Raw genomic sequence first — 14,151 nt, 5'->3', positions numbered from 1 at the left:
TTGCTTGCATATATTCTTTGGTACTGTTTATTGTACTTAGCCACTCGGGAAACAAGACTTGAATCGTGATTTCCTAACGGGAATTTTGTGTATCCGGAAGACTCGAATTGCGAGGTAACCTTGTACATGTACTGATGTAGTTAATATTCTCGATACGTATTCGCTTCCGCGAGCTCTTCTTCGCTTGCTGCACGTCATTTGTATCGGTATTAACAAGTTACGTCACTAGTTTAATATACTAGCACCTTCCTAAGTTAGAAGATCTTCAAGCAGCCAATTATATCTATCAGAAATTTGGGCTGCATATTGATATTCATGACCTCTTCTGCTTGAGTATATCTGGAGTATAGTAGTCTAATCTTGGACGAATTTTCCCCTTCTTACATGTTCCAGACCGTCTTGAAATTAACCAGCGGACTGGAGCTTGAATAATTTAGATAATCAATCCGATCAAGTTATCCAAGAGAGTGCCAATGTGGAATACGGAAGCGCAAGCGGGCGATGCGGTGATAGAAAGGGTATTTCAAGGATGAGAGGTGAAAGCTGAAATGCTTTGATCATAAACCATCGGTCAAGTCTTGAAGAGAACTTTTCCATTCGTATTAATACCTAATCTAAGGCCCATCACCCTCATAAACCTCGGCCATGAATCCCAGAGCCCTTGACTATGCATCAGACAACATAATCGTAGCGCATGATTCTCCTTCAGACTATTACCCAACGCAACACTCACAACGACAAATTCGCAAATCCAGCAAAAATCCCCACATCCTCTACCTGATCCCTCACTACTCCCGTTTCTTCAATTTTGGTCTTCTCACTCCACTCTCCCCTCACCGTCTGCCTCTCAATATAAACCCTATGCAACACATGCCTCTTCACATCCAAAATGTCAAAACCAAACGCTCCATTTTCTATAGCCATCTTCATGTTTTCCTCTGGAACATCCCTACATGTCTCTTCTGCAACCCGTTCTACGAATCCGTTTGCTTCTTCAAGTGTGGTATATACCCCGGTGACACTGGTTGTTGCGAGAGATTCTGCTGCGACGGGGACTGCGTCGTGGAGCACCATGTAGACGTGTTGTCCTTGGCTTGATTTTTGGGGAGACATGGAGGGGGTGCAGGTTAAGTAGCTCGGTGTTTGTGACGGAGATGGATAGTCAGATTCCGAGATTGAGTAGGCCATGCCGTCAGATTTGGAGGGGGTTGTTGTCATTGAGATGATTGCTTGTGTGAATTTGGAGTTTTCATTCTGCAAGTCGTCTTCGGAATCGCAGGCAGCAAGCACACGGCGGGTCTTCATCCATGTGTCGTTGGCGACATCTCTGGCCAAAGGCTGACCTATCCGATGCCAATCTAATCTCGCTGGGCGATGGAGACCATGGTAGGAAGTCAATGCAGCTGAGGGACGGTTTTCAGATAATGATACTCGGGTTCATTATATGATACTTCGGTGTCTAAAGATGGCAAGTTCTCATCTCCGGTTGGTGCTGCATAAGCTTCGTCATATAATGGGTTCAACTGAGCGCCATCCTTAGGGCCTTGCTCGATCGTATTATACAAATGTGGTAAATTTACTGAATTCCAATCCATCATGATGCCAATTTCGATAACCAAAAATGTATCAAAGAAGTATTATGTTGATGTTTGTGTATGAGTTGTATTTCGTTCGTGGAGGTAGCAGGTTTGAGATGTCATAATATAGCTTTAGCGTCCTTCCTTTATTGGGGTTTTTACTCATGGTCTCGCTATTTCCTTCGATTTGGAAGGTAAATTTTCTTTCCAAGTTGAGTTTTAGCTCAAATTTAGTCCTGGAAATGCTATTCTGATGAATAAAATCAACCGCATACCTTCCAAAAGAACCTCTTTTCCAAATTACAACACTCAATATCTTAGTTTTCAGCGACGAACAAGCTGGTATTAGCACAGTATCAATCACTCGCTAGAACCATGAAACGTGTGGCGAGAAGGATTCTTCCTAAATTCTCTTGCTCGCTCTGGGAACCACGATCAGAGCATACGTTGAACATCTGCGATTAGCAATTTGCCAGGAGGGTTGGATCAATTGAGAGGGTATATATGTAGGCTGGATACTCGTCTAATTTTCACTGATAAACTTCTCGTCAGAAAGTATAGATAACCGTGAGCATGCAGAGAACCCGAGGAGTGGCAGTCATAGCCCAGTTCTATACGAATTAGTCAACGTACGATCATTCCAAGAGACCAAACACTGGAAAACGGAACAAAAACCTAACTTAGGTAGTACACTACAAAACACAACACAAAATCAACTTAGGTAGTCTCTGCTTACTGAAATCGAGTCCTACAGCTAGTATTGAAAACAAATCCATATTGAGAATCCATAGTATTATGGGGAATAAGATTGTATACTGTTGTCTTCACTGGTCCTCGTATTCCTTGTTCCGGTTCGAGAGATTAAAGTCGAAATCACCTATCTTCTTCCTTCCTTCACGTACCCAAAGCTCATTAAGTCCATCAACCGTGCCATAACAATGATCATTGAATTAGACCAATAACGCCAAAGGGTTCATTCGAGTAGAGACCCACTTTTCCATTGCCAGACTAAGGGGCTAGTTGTGTCAAAAACGAACAAATTAACAATGAAGGACAACTTTTCTTGTCAGGTAATTGAGGTCACCCAAATATGAACCCAATTCAAAATCTTGTAGGAGATATTGACTGGCCAAAGCCCGAAATCATTTTGCCGTCGAATTACTCCTCCATATCCTCCACTCCCTCTTCTTCTTGTTTCTCTTCCACCAAGTCTTCATCGCCAGACTCAACACCCCATTCTCGCTGCCTTATCGAGCCCGGTGCTCGTAGACTATGCTTCTGCACATAAAGACTGACTTCTTCCCCTTCACCAGCATCACTACTATGCCACTTCACCAGACCATTACGCTCTGTGACCTCAATGCCCGCTTCTTCAACATCGTCATACAAGTGAATATACTCCCGATTGACAATTTTCTTCAACCCGTTCGTCGCATCTTCAACGGTTGAGAAGACGCCTTCCACAGCTGTATGATCGCCTCCAAAGGAAGTTTCATGCAAAACAACATAGACATATTGCTTGGGTGGGGCATCCGACTTCTTGGCGCGCTTTGTCTCGTGCTCATCGGAAGGTGCGTTTGTAGAGCTTGAAGCTCTTTTGGAAGAAAGTGTGCTGCTGGACATGACTGTGCCTGTATACTTGATTGACGGCGGAGTTGATATTATGCCTCAGTCGGAGAGGGTACAATCAAAGTTTGCAATATTTATCTGGGATGCTCATTGATGCACGGGCCAAAACTCACCTGTCTCACTCAGTAGAAGGCTCATCAGGAGAAGTATTTGTGGAACGTCTTCACCGGGGATACACTTTCTTTGTCAAAATCATCATGCACAGAGTACAAATGTTCATAATTTGCCATCCAATCAGCATGTTCGTATATCGATGTGCTACCAAATGTGGCTAGCGTTGATATGCGGGGTCCCAAAAAGTGCTTCGAAGCTTTGAGCACAACTCAGTGAAAGTTGGGAAGATAAACAATTAATAAAATTGACTCATGAATTGACTCACTATCAACATCACATACGTATTTGAAGTGAGATCTGTAGGTGAAGGAAGTTACTATAAATTATCTTGGGACTCTAACAAAAATCATCCTATTTACATTTCTCTTCTTCCTTCTCTCTCACTGAGCTCTGATTGATCTCCCAACAATTTCTACTCAATTGACATATCTCCTTACTCACCAACAGAATGACTCTCAATTCGCTGCGCCCTGGATCTCGAGCTCTGCAGAGCTTTAGCAGAGCCCAATTGCGATCTTACAGCCATGCATCAACGCCTCTCACCTCACCCTTCGCGCCCCGTCATCTTCTCTCCATTGCAGACCTTACTCCCTCCGAACTTACTACCCTCGTTCGCTCCGCACATTCGCACAAGCTCGCACTGAAGTCTGGCGCCGTTCCTACATCTCTCCTCAACTCATTGGCTGGTAAGGTAATTGCCATGCCCTTCTCTAAACGCAGCACTCGTACGCGTGTCTCTACCGAATCTGCGGTTACCACAATGGGCGGACATCCAATGTTTCTTGGTTCCGGGGATATTCAATTGGGTGTCAATGAATCATTATACGATACCTCAGTCGTTATTTCGAGTATGACTGCAGGTATTGTAGCTAGAGTAGGGCCTCATTCAGATGTTGCTGGTCTGGCAAAGTGGTCGAGTGTACCAGTCATCAATGCTTTGTCTGATGAATACCACCCCTTACAAACTATCGCCGATTACCTCACAATCCACGAAGCATTCCCCTCGCAACCTTCTAGAAGCTCGTCACAAACTACACCAACTTTGGGCTTGGAGGGAATGAAGATTGCTTGGATTGGAGACTCAAATAATGTTCTCTTCGACCTTGCAATTGGAGCAATGAAATTGGGCATCAACATTTCCGTTTCATCGCCAGAGGGTTATAAAATCCCCGAGTATATGCGCAAGATTATCCAATCTGCCGCAACTACAACAGATACTCCAGGAACACTCACAGAGGTTTCCGTGCCAGAGGAAGCTATTAAAAACGCAGATGTATTGGTGACTGATACATGGATATCTATGGGTCAAGAAGAAGAGTCAGCAAAGAGATTGAAGGCATTTGCAGGTTACCAAATCACAGAGGAAATGGCAAAACGAGGCGGCGCTAAGGAAGGATGGAAATTCATGCATTGTCTACCCAGACATCAAGATGAAGTCAACGATGCAGTATTTTACGGCCCCAGAAGCTTAGTCTTCCCAGAGGCCGAAAACAGAGTTTATTCTGCTATTAGTAAGTCCACACGTTACCTTTACTTTATGAATTCTGTACTAATCAAACATAGCTGCTTTGGAAGCATTCGTAGTCAACAAGGGTAAAATCGTATGAAGGCATTTGAGTTAGCATATATACCAAGGCGCTATCTGGAGTACAAAATAAATAGTAATTTAGGAATCACAGAGTCATATTATAATCCATGGCTCTTGTTTGAAAGGGATATTTTGATCTCATAATTATGCTACCCGCGCTCAACTTTCCCAAAGTTTCAACACCAAAACCCATCTGGGTCACACCAAAATAAAGCACGAGATCCATCAGTCGAGAATGAACTTGCCCATCCTGAAGGCTACTTTGTTACCGGTGAAAATCTCCATAGTAACCACCACATAAGTTCCGGTCAATTAAATAAATTCCACCACCATTCACCAGATAGGACTCTTCATCCAGCAAGTGCCCCGTTCCTAATAATTTATTTTCCAATCCCTCATCCCCCACCTTCACCAGATAATCAGCACTATCTCCCTCCGAGCACAGCACATATGTGAGCATTTCTCCTTTCATTGGGTTCCTTTTTGATCATAACTATGCTACTATGGATCAAAGACGATGACTGCAAAAGATGTAACCATCAGATGCTAAGGAGGCAAATGTCGTTGTTTCATTACAGTAGACTTGTTCAATCGAGCCATAGATGAGGGAAATTCTTTTAGTAGAGGTATTGTGACATTGTGTCTTGCGAATCTCTGACCCGAGACCAATAGAGTGGCATTTTTCTAGCCTGTATTCTAGGGAATCGGCCCTCCGGTTGAGATATTTGCAAATTGTGATTCGACATGCTGCGATGATCGAAGTTGATTAGAAACTTCAGAGTTCCATCCAGGTAACGTCGGTTCGCATGGGGAAGCAAGCCAGTGTTTGTGTTACCACTTTTAATGAGTATGTTTCAAGTTGGTATTTTCCGATATAGATGGTGTTACGAGTAGATTTAGGGGTCCGTTATATGAACACCCGTCCTGGTACAATACCTTGAGGCTGCCTGTTTCTCAATTGACCCAAGATAATTGTTTCATAATAGGTGTAAGTCCCTAGTGTATTCACTATCAATGGTTGGTAATCCTTGCAAGACCCTCTCGACATTCGTTTCTACAAAGTCCACCGTTTCCAAGAGCCTGATGGCTCTAGGATTGTCTTCATCAATCGATTCATCGCTAAACACATCGTCAACGTCACTATACACCTCAGGATGGTAGCGGACTATGAAATCATACACTTCCTCTAGGAGCGTGGTAGGCCGTCTCACCATCTCCACTCTCCATCTGTCAACCACTCGTTGATATCTTTGACGGGCTTCTGCATCGTCATCCACAGTCTCGTAGATTCCCAGGAGCTCGGCTACATTGAAGTACCCTTCCTTGCTCACGTCCCTATCTAGAAGTTTACTCAAGGAGCGATACCCTGCATCGTCGTCGTGGATCCCAAATTGCCAATTCCACACCCCTTCAATTAAGCCGGCTAGCTGACGGCCAATCCAGATCCACGGTGCGCGACAATTTCCACACGTAATGTCGGGCTGTCCATCCCGAAAGTTTGTGTCGGCCCAGGTCCAAATGCACTGCAGATGAAAGTTCTGCCCACACTGGCCTCTACACCACGTGATAGATCCATCGCCTTCGAGATTCTCGAGGCAGATGGAACAAGTTTCCTGTTCCTCGACCGACTTCTGTGTACAGAATTTATCTGTTGACACTGGACCCATCCAATCGATTTCATCTCCCATCATGCATCTGAGCTCAGCCTCCAAGAAGGCAGATTGGTGACGAAGTGGCGCCGGTAGATTCAGGAACTGCGTGAGGATCTACGATTGAGACTGTTAGTCATCGCTCATTTTTTGATATGTCAATAAATAAAAATACCTACAAAGACAATATGAACGCAGAGTATACCTCTATTGCCTTCATAACAATTGCAATTTGGCCTCTTTCCTATGATGACCACGTACACATTACAGCTGGTACCGAGAACAGCGAACTGTCTTGAGAACTCAACGTCATCTTCGTATCCTACAGAATACCATTTGTCAAGACAATGTAGCTTCTGAGTTTGAGCATCCTCAAGCAAGCGTTGGAACTTGACGGTAGGTTCCGGTAGAAACGGTTCGAGACGTTTCTCTTCTACCAACACAATTCTGTCGCCAATATACGCCTTGGACATGGTAGCTGCACTTTCTTCCTCATCGCTGGAATCATCAAACATGAGGCTAACAAATTTTGGGGCTGCGTTGGGCTGAGAATTTTGAACAGGTGGTGCTGCGACAGCTGGAAGCACACTTGGGGCTGGTGGCAACGCAGCATCATTTTCTTCTTCATCGCTCGAATCTTCCCACGTGAGATCAATGTATGGTGTATCTCTACGCATCAAAGCATTTTGATTGGATGGTGCTTCGATTGCCAGGAGCAAGCTTGAAACTGGTGATGAAGCAGTCTCCGAGCCCTGATGTTCGACGACTGAAGCTTCATTTGAAGCAGGTGGTGCAATAGCTCCTGAGTTCCAAGTTTCAACAGGGCCTGCTCGTGTGTGAACAGAATTTTGACCTTCGCCTCTGCGCCTGACCTTCGAGGGGCGTTCATCTCCACTAGTATCGGCATCATAGTCGGATATTTCCTCATACAAGCGGCTTTGCGGAGTAGACTCAGGAGATTGACGAGTTGTGCTTGCTTGAACTGTATGGTTAGCTCTTGAGGGAGAGCTAACTAGAACTGACTGGGCTGGAGTCTGAGAGGGGGCGCCAATATTGGCAAAAGTGCTCGAAATTTGCTCTTGCTCCTGCCTAGACATCGTGCTGCGACCAGAACGGATTCGAGATTGCCTGCTATGAGTAGGTGCCATTACGCTTCTAGCTGGCGCGTCGATAGCCATTCCAGACTCTATATTATCAATTGAGTTAGAATCACCGGCTCTAACCCTTTGGGCTTGTGGTTCTTCGTCATCTGAATCCAAATCTGAATTGCGCGAGCGCTTTCTAGTCTCTGGAAGGGGAGCCAATCGGGTATCGATGTCCATTGAAGGAGTGGTTGAAGAGGAACTGCTGACTGCGGTCGAATTGGAACTGCGACTCATTCTGGATGATTGAGAAGACATTTTTTTATGATGATTGAATCTCTCGAGACGAAGAAGGAGGAAGGAGATTATTGTTAGATGTTTTATTGGGAGAGATATCAGCGACTGAGTAACAACTTCTTGAAAGATGTTATCAAGAGAAAATTGGTATCTATCTGGACGTAATGCGAAAGTGTAAAATTGATTTGTAGAAGAATCTTAGTTGATCAAAAGTTGTTTATAGACGACTCTGGATGCTGTTCAGATACTTAGAATACTGTGTCAGAGAGTAGGAGGAAAAGAAACTTATATAAGACATTGTGGGAGGCCTGGTAGAGAAAATCATCAACTGACAGTACAGCCAGTGCTAGCGTATATGATTCATTGGTTCTGGTACGGCTAGCTATGGATGGAATATGGAAGACCTGATTGAAAGGTGAATATATAGAGGGACGGATGGCAGTAGATTTGCACATCCAGCCATATCTACAGTTGAATAATGCTACTGGTAAGTGAAATATGCCTTTTCTTATATTCTAGGAATTCAATCAGTGGTGACTCGGAACCGGACTTTCGGAAAACATCGTCTTCTCTCCTCGCTCAGATTGCAGGTATTTAAAATATGATTCTCCTATGGCGTCAGTTATGGTCGGAAGCTCTCGCTTTATCAAAATGTGCTAGATTGACTTCAATTTAGACATATGAAAGAGTAATCAGTTATGCTAAGAGTGATTTTGAAATTGACTTGCCCATAAACGTAAAATCGAGGTTTTTGTTCGCATCTTGCCAGGAGGCGCCATTGCAACGAGCGATCAGAATCAAAATCAGAAACGAATTGGCAACTATTTCCCCAACTTACTGCCAGTTGTTAGTTTCAGTAGAGCATTGGTATCTCGTCATCATTCTACAGTGGTTAGAGGTGATGTTGCACTTCAGGTGTCCAATAGGATGGCATTTTTGAGATTTACCATCATAAGGTTCTATTCAATGTGTGAACCTAGCAGAATTATGATTGTGACACTAAAGATACCAGTATGTGGAATGACTGATTCGCTTCTGATTTCATCTTTAATCTAATATATAATATGTATTTTAGACTCATATTTAATAAATTCAGTACCTACAATATCGATTAGTTTGTTCAGCTAACCTCATTGTCGCCGGTAGGGTTAGAGTTAGTCTAAAACCTATATAGTGACCAAACCTAGACAATAAGGAGCTTCCCAAATAATTTCCTCTACAACCAACTTGATGTTTTATTGTAATGATTCGTACCACCATCTCCTTTTCGAAGCGAACCTCTCCTTTCCTCCCACACCCCACCCGAACTTTTCCCGAGAAGGGCGTATGATATGCCCTCCACCTCTATCAATATGCACCGTCTCAATATCAAAACCCCACTTCTCCCCTCTTCATAAACCACATCACCATCCCCAATCCCAATCTCAACCGTCGATTATCTTCTCTCTCAAATGTCCTTCTTGCGCTTGAGGTTTGTACCTGGCAAATTATATCCTAAACAACTTACCTCTTATACTACCCGTCCATACCCAGCAGTAAACATTAGGAAGATGTCTTCAGCAGCAGCACCAGTGGAGAAGTTTGAGTGGTTGGTTGTGTTACCTGATAATGAGGGGGCGTTGGAGAGAAGAGTTAGTGTTAGACCGTGAGTTTTCCTGGGGATATGGTGGGTTGTGTGTGGGAAGTTTCGTACGAGAAATTCCACCGAGATGCTTTGTTTTGAGGGACTTTGCAAGAGAAAGTTGTGATGTGAGCTTGAGATGTATAGGAACTAAGGAATTGATAGCAAGCATTTTGAAGGTCTAAAGACCGGTCTTGAGTCTGGGTTCTGGAAGATGGGCGGTAGGTTTCACCGTTTTCTCTTTACTACGTCGTCCTTGAAGACATTCCGCTGAAAAACTCCACCAGGCGCCTTTCTCTCCGAGCCTCCCACCGGTGACTCTCCTCTGAAGTTCCAAGGAAGTTGCATGATCGCTCTTGCAAGCAGCAAGGAGGAAGTCATTGAGGTATTGAAGAAGGATATTTATGCCGAAAATGATGTTTGGGATTTCAGCAAGGTATGTTTTGTATCACTATCGCAAAGTTTTGTTATCACGGGTTACGAAGTTATGGGCATGGGATTGATTACTGATGTGTGTGCAGATCCAAATCTATCCCTTCAAGTGTGCATTCAGAAAGGAAGCGTAAAGAGTTAAGGTTGATTTAGTTGGGGCAAATTACTTATGAGGTTTTCGATCGAGCGCGATATCGATATTTGAGCCTTCTACAGTATTCAAAACAGCTAGGACAACAGAAGGATGTGTTGGTGATTTAGTAAATGAATCAAGCCATCATCAAATTTGCTGCGTGCCCTCTAGTAAAGGAACTGTATGGACATCACTCTTGAATGTTCCGGACCAAATTTTGCTTCTTCTTTTTGAATAACCACGAAGATTACGGCTGAACAGTCCGACGGCTGACAAAAGATGTAACATGGAACTAGTGTCCAGAGCGAAGAAGTAATGACAATGGATTAATGCTAGTAGGAAGATTAGGATATCCCAAGGGAATTTTGAGATAACACAAAATGTAAGAAAGATAGTCGCAAAGGGCGCCAGTGAGATGGATGAATGAAGACTTGTGAGATGATGAAACAGATTTGGAAGAAGTGAATGCTGTGCGGGATATGGGTGGGAGTAGAAATAACATGGAGTGCCGACACGTTAGTAGTAGTCAGCGAGGGCTTGTAGACAAAAGATTGCAGAACACCACGAGGTCGACATTGCGGATTGCTGGTGTAGTGTACTCATGCAGAAGACTTTTAGAAATTCCTGTTCGAAATTCTTGAATTGGATTCTTCGATCTGTGTCTCCAAAGTACATGTCTTGGAAGCCTCGAATGAGGCTAGTTTGATATCATTCTTTGACATCTCAGTCCACCTTCATCATACATAATCACGGCGTGTTCATGCACTCGGCAGTATAGATGGAACCAGGTTTTTATCTTTCGGAAGAATTCATGAATGCTTGCTGATTTATGGAAGCTACCCTACCAGCCCAATATTGCACCGAGGGAATATAAACCGTGGCCATGCATTTGAAAGTACGGAGAGAAAAGGTGAGATAGATATTTAATCGAAGAGACCGAAACCCATATCCTCGTCTGACTCCTCCTTGGCTGTTGAATAGTTAGTATATGAGATCTGCAAAATGCGCGCGGTTGTAAGAATTATCGTACCCTCTTCTTTCTCTTCCTTCTTCTCCTCAGCTGGGGCAGAGGCGTCACCGCTGGCAGCGGCACCAGCAGCAGCTGGAGCGGCTCCACCACCGGATCCGACGTTCAACAAAAGGTCCTTAACATCCTTTCCCTCGAGAGCCTATTAATTCCAACAATCAGCACTGCCCATAGTTGCTCATTCCTCAACTCAGATGTGTGAATTTCAATCGCATACCTTGGCGAACAATGAGGTCCAGATTGGCTCAACATCTTCAATACCGGCGGCCTTGATGAGGGTTTGCAATTTGTCGGCCTATTAATATCGAGTCAGCCACTTATCCACCCAATCGAGTATTCTCGTTTCTCAATCTCGAGAATATAGGAATTCGTACAGTGATATCGACACCGTCATCGGCGAGGATCAACGCGGCGTAAGAGCTGGCGAGTTCTGCGTTAGACATTTTGAATATCTAGAATTGATAAATTAGCAAGAGGCGCAGTAAATGAGAATGCGACTGCGTATATGCGACATACCGACAGATGGTTGTTTTGTCGGTAGGTTGATGTTCTTGAAGTCGTCGATGGAAAGGATTAAAAGTTTGTGGTGGGAGAGTTTTGGGAAATTCGAAAGTGTGCGTGACTAATATCATGTCAGGATTTAATTGGGCAGCAAGCGATAATTTACGGGGAGCCACTTTGACCAATGAAATACAGATGCAACTTGTTATTATCTAATCGTCTTCTATCTTTCATTTCTCCCATTTCCAACATAAAAATACAAAATACATAATAGGTAGGTATGCAGATAAAAATACTCTTCCATCAATCATCATGATGTCTCAATGTTGCTTCACATTCGTCGTCGCTTGTCAAGGTACTGTGATATGGTGATTTTACACAGAATTATAACATCTCTCAACGGTAGGTGTATGTAAGGTACACATGATATGCGATTTGACCTTATTGCTATCGCTGGTTTCACAAGCAAAAAATCGGTATCAGAATTGGTTCACCGTAAATGCAAGGCTTAGATTCTCTTTGTGGAACTTGCCCCGCCTTCCAAACCATCCAATAAGGGAAATATTATGACATAGCCAGTAGCTCTTTACTAAGAAACAGCCTATTGGGATCAACACTATTCTATCGATTTCTAACTTACTGATTCAACAATAGCGAATGATAGTAATCAGCTCAATCTACATCATCAGTACTTCGATTATTTGCAACTTTCTACAATACGAATCAAACGATTAAAGTCTTCCCACAAGATACAAGCAAGTCATCAAAGTCCAGACCTCAACTCAACCAACATTCATCATGACTGATACCCCATCTCATCCGCTACCCCTTGATCCTCGCGAGCAGCCTATATTGGAAGCGCTCACTTCAATACGGGACGAATTGACTCTTCTAAAGCAAGATAGAACAACGTACATCAAGGCTGCAGATGTGCTCGTCCTGCAAGGCAAAGTAGTTGAACAAGTTAAACTTCTGAATGAGATAAGAGCCGATAAGCCCGATGAGCAAAACCGAGGTTAGTAATGAGAGGTAGAAGGTTGACATATAATGCAGTTACTGATCGAGAACCTGACAGTGGATCGCGTGCTGGATGGATGTTTTCAACTTCTCTCCCTATTCTTCATGACCATTGGCAAAACCAACGAAGCACCCGCAGCCTATTCTCTCACATCCACGATCAAGCGACTACTCGACCATCTTACCGAAGTCGATCTGTATTGCGAGAAGGATTTAGCACACGTTGCGCAGACTCTTGAGAGGCTAGGAGGCATAGTGAAGAATGCTAAGCCGTCTTACTCCCCCTTCCTTCTCACTCTTCTCGGTAACAGAATCGATGTCTGCCAGCGATCATTGAAGAACTTGAGCAAACGACTAGAGCGAATCGGTGCAGACTTGTTACCCATTCACGAAAAGATCATATCGATATTGAGATCAATATCATTAGCAAATACTAGGGCTAAGGTGAGATAATTGCTATGGTGGTCCCCCTCTTCGGCTTGAGTGAGAAATCATTTGAACGCCATGCTGATTATGATCTGGGAATTAGTTTTCGACAACAGAGGTGACAAAGCTGCAAAATCAAATAAAAGAGGTTGATTCTCAAAGAGTTGATGGAAAGTTTGTAACAGCCTCTGGGGAAACACCTCCAGGAAATGATGAAGTTTGTGAATATCTAGAAAGGTGTTTGAAGTGGGCGGAAGTTGTGCTGGAAAGGTTAGTTTTCAGATATATTCTCAACCTACAGTTCGCTGACGATCAATCAGGAAGGGACAATTTCCAGAAGCCTTTCAAGGGCCATATTCCGTTCTAGTTGAGATTCGAAACAAACTAGAGAAGCTATCTTTGACCCAAGCCTGGTCATTGAGGGAAACTGATTTGTACGACTTTCAGCGACAATTGGACAGAATCGACGAGAGCAGAGTAGATGGTAATTTTGTTGATGCTGAAGGAAAATTTGCCGAATTATATGTCCAGCGGGTATGCACATTAACTACACTTATCTTTTTTTTTTTTTTAAGAAATGCAAACTAACCAAATTAGACTTTACTCTATTTAATTCGACGTAGCTATGCTTATATTTACTTTCTCATGGTGTCCTCCGAACCAGTTTCTGAAGCACTTCTTCCGGTCTATAATCAACTTCAAACTCTGAGGCGATGTCTCATTGAAGTCAAAAATTCCGGTGGAGTCAGTTCTCCAAGAGAATTGTATCCTTACAGCATGAAGGTAGGATATCCTCTAACGTTCCTGTGTGCCTTGACTTAGCTGACACATCACTCAGTTGAATTCAATCGACAACATGCGTGTAGACGGCAAATTCATGGTCGGGCCAGATATTCCTGAAGGCCAAGGCAGCGTCACTGATCTCCTTGCAGAATGCTTTGAGCTTAGTTATGACCTGCGTGTGGCCGCGGAGACTGAAAGTGATGCATAATAAAATAAGTATTGCTTTATCATTTTGGGGAGTCTGGTGGTATGCGCAGTGACTTTGACAGTCCCTG

At 43.5% G+C, this 14,151-nt stretch overlaps 7 protein-coding genes across 7 annotated transcripts; 3 read left to right on the top strand and 4 right to left on the bottom strand.

The window, feature by feature from the left end:
* Nucleotides 1-614: 614 nt before the first annotated feature.
* Bfra_010890 (uncharacterized protein) lies at nt 615-1,595 on the bottom strand (the record flags this gene model as incomplete). Its single annotated transcript, XM_037341221.1, has 3 exons — nt 615-660; nt 734-1,338; nt 1,452-1,595. 3 exons carry the CDS (start codon nt 1,593-1,595, stop codon nt 615-617), a joined length of 795 nt encoding a protein of 264 aa, XP_037188640.1.
* Nucleotides 1,596-2,735: 1,140 nt separating this feature from the next.
* Nucleotides 2,736-3,344, bottom strand: Bfra_010889 (uncharacterized protein; the record flags this gene model as incomplete). Its single annotated transcript, XM_037341220.1, has 2 exons — nt 2,736-3,208; nt 3,320-3,344. The coding sequence occupies 2 exons, from the start codon at nt 3,342-3,344 to the stop codon at nt 2,736-2,738; spliced, it is 498 nt and encodes a 165-aa protein (XP_037188639.1).
* A 424-nt stretch (nt 3,345-3,768) lies between these two features.
* Nucleotides 3,769-4,927, top strand: Bfra_010888 (putative ornithine carbamoyltransferase protein; the record flags this gene model as incomplete). Its single annotated transcript, XM_037341219.1, has 2 exons — nt 3,769-4,831; nt 4,884-4,927. The coding sequence occupies 2 exons, from the start codon at nt 3,769-3,771 to the stop codon at nt 4,925-4,927; spliced, it is 1,107 nt and encodes a 368-aa protein (XP_037188638.1).
* Nucleotides 4,928-5,885: 958 nt separating this feature from the next.
* Bfra_010887 (putative ring finger domain protein) lies at nt 5,886-7,957 on the bottom strand (the record flags this gene model as incomplete). The annotated part of the gene is made up of 2 exons (XM_037341218.1): nt 5,886-6,674; nt 6,737-7,957. The coding sequence occupies 2 exons, from the start codon at nt 7,955-7,957 to the stop codon at nt 5,886-5,888; spliced, it is 2,010 nt and encodes a 669-aa protein (XP_037188637.1).
* Nucleotides 7,958-9,387: 1,430 nt separating this feature from the next.
* Nucleotides 9,388-10,123, top strand: Bfra_010885 (putative dimeric alpha-beta barrel protein; the record flags this gene model as incomplete). The annotated part of the gene is made up of 4 exons (XM_037341217.1): nt 9,388-9,581; nt 9,723-9,778; nt 9,845-9,993; nt 10,079-10,123. 4 exons carry the CDS (start codon nt 9,388-9,390, stop codon nt 10,121-10,123), a joined length of 444 nt encoding a protein of 147 aa, XP_037188636.1.
* A 584-nt stretch (nt 10,124-10,707) lies between these two features.
* Bfra_010884 (putative 60s acidic ribosomal protein p1 protein) lies at nt 10,708-11,701 on the bottom strand. The gene is made up of 5 exons (XM_037341216.1): nt 11,666-11,701; nt 11,524-11,601; nt 11,367-11,444; nt 11,153-11,291; nt 10,708-11,092 (listed from the first exon to the last, which is right to left on the bottom strand). Exons 2-5 carry the CDS (start codon nt 11,590-11,592, stop codon nt 11,046-11,048), a joined length of 333 nt encoding a protein of 110 aa, XP_037188635.1. The 5' UTR covers nt 11,593-11,601; nt 11,666-11,701; the 3' UTR covers nt 10,708-11,045.
* A 747-nt stretch (nt 11,702-12,448) lies between these two features.
* Nucleotides 12,449-14,084, top strand: Bfra_010883 (uncharacterized protein; the record flags this gene model as incomplete). The annotated part of the gene is made up of 6 exons (XM_037341215.1): nt 12,449-12,665; nt 12,726-13,111; nt 13,197-13,363; nt 13,414-13,627; nt 13,691-13,876; nt 13,932-14,084. 6 exons carry the CDS (start codon nt 12,449-12,451, stop codon nt 14,082-14,084), a joined length of 1,323 nt encoding a protein of 440 aa, XP_037188634.1.
* Nucleotides 14,085-14,151: the final 67 nt, after the last annotated feature.

This window comes from Botrytis fragariae (genome assembly GCF_013461495.1).
Source record: "Botrytis fragariae strain BVB16 chromosome Unknown tig00000223, whole genome shotgun sequence".
In the NCBI taxonomy this organism is placed as follows: domain Eukaryota; kingdom Fungi; phylum Ascomycota; class Leotiomycetes; order Helotiales; family Sclerotiniaceae; genus Botrytis; species Botrytis fragariae.
The sequence above is the reverse complement of the archived record's forward strand: the minus strand, read 5'-3'. Positions and strand labels throughout refer to the sequence as shown.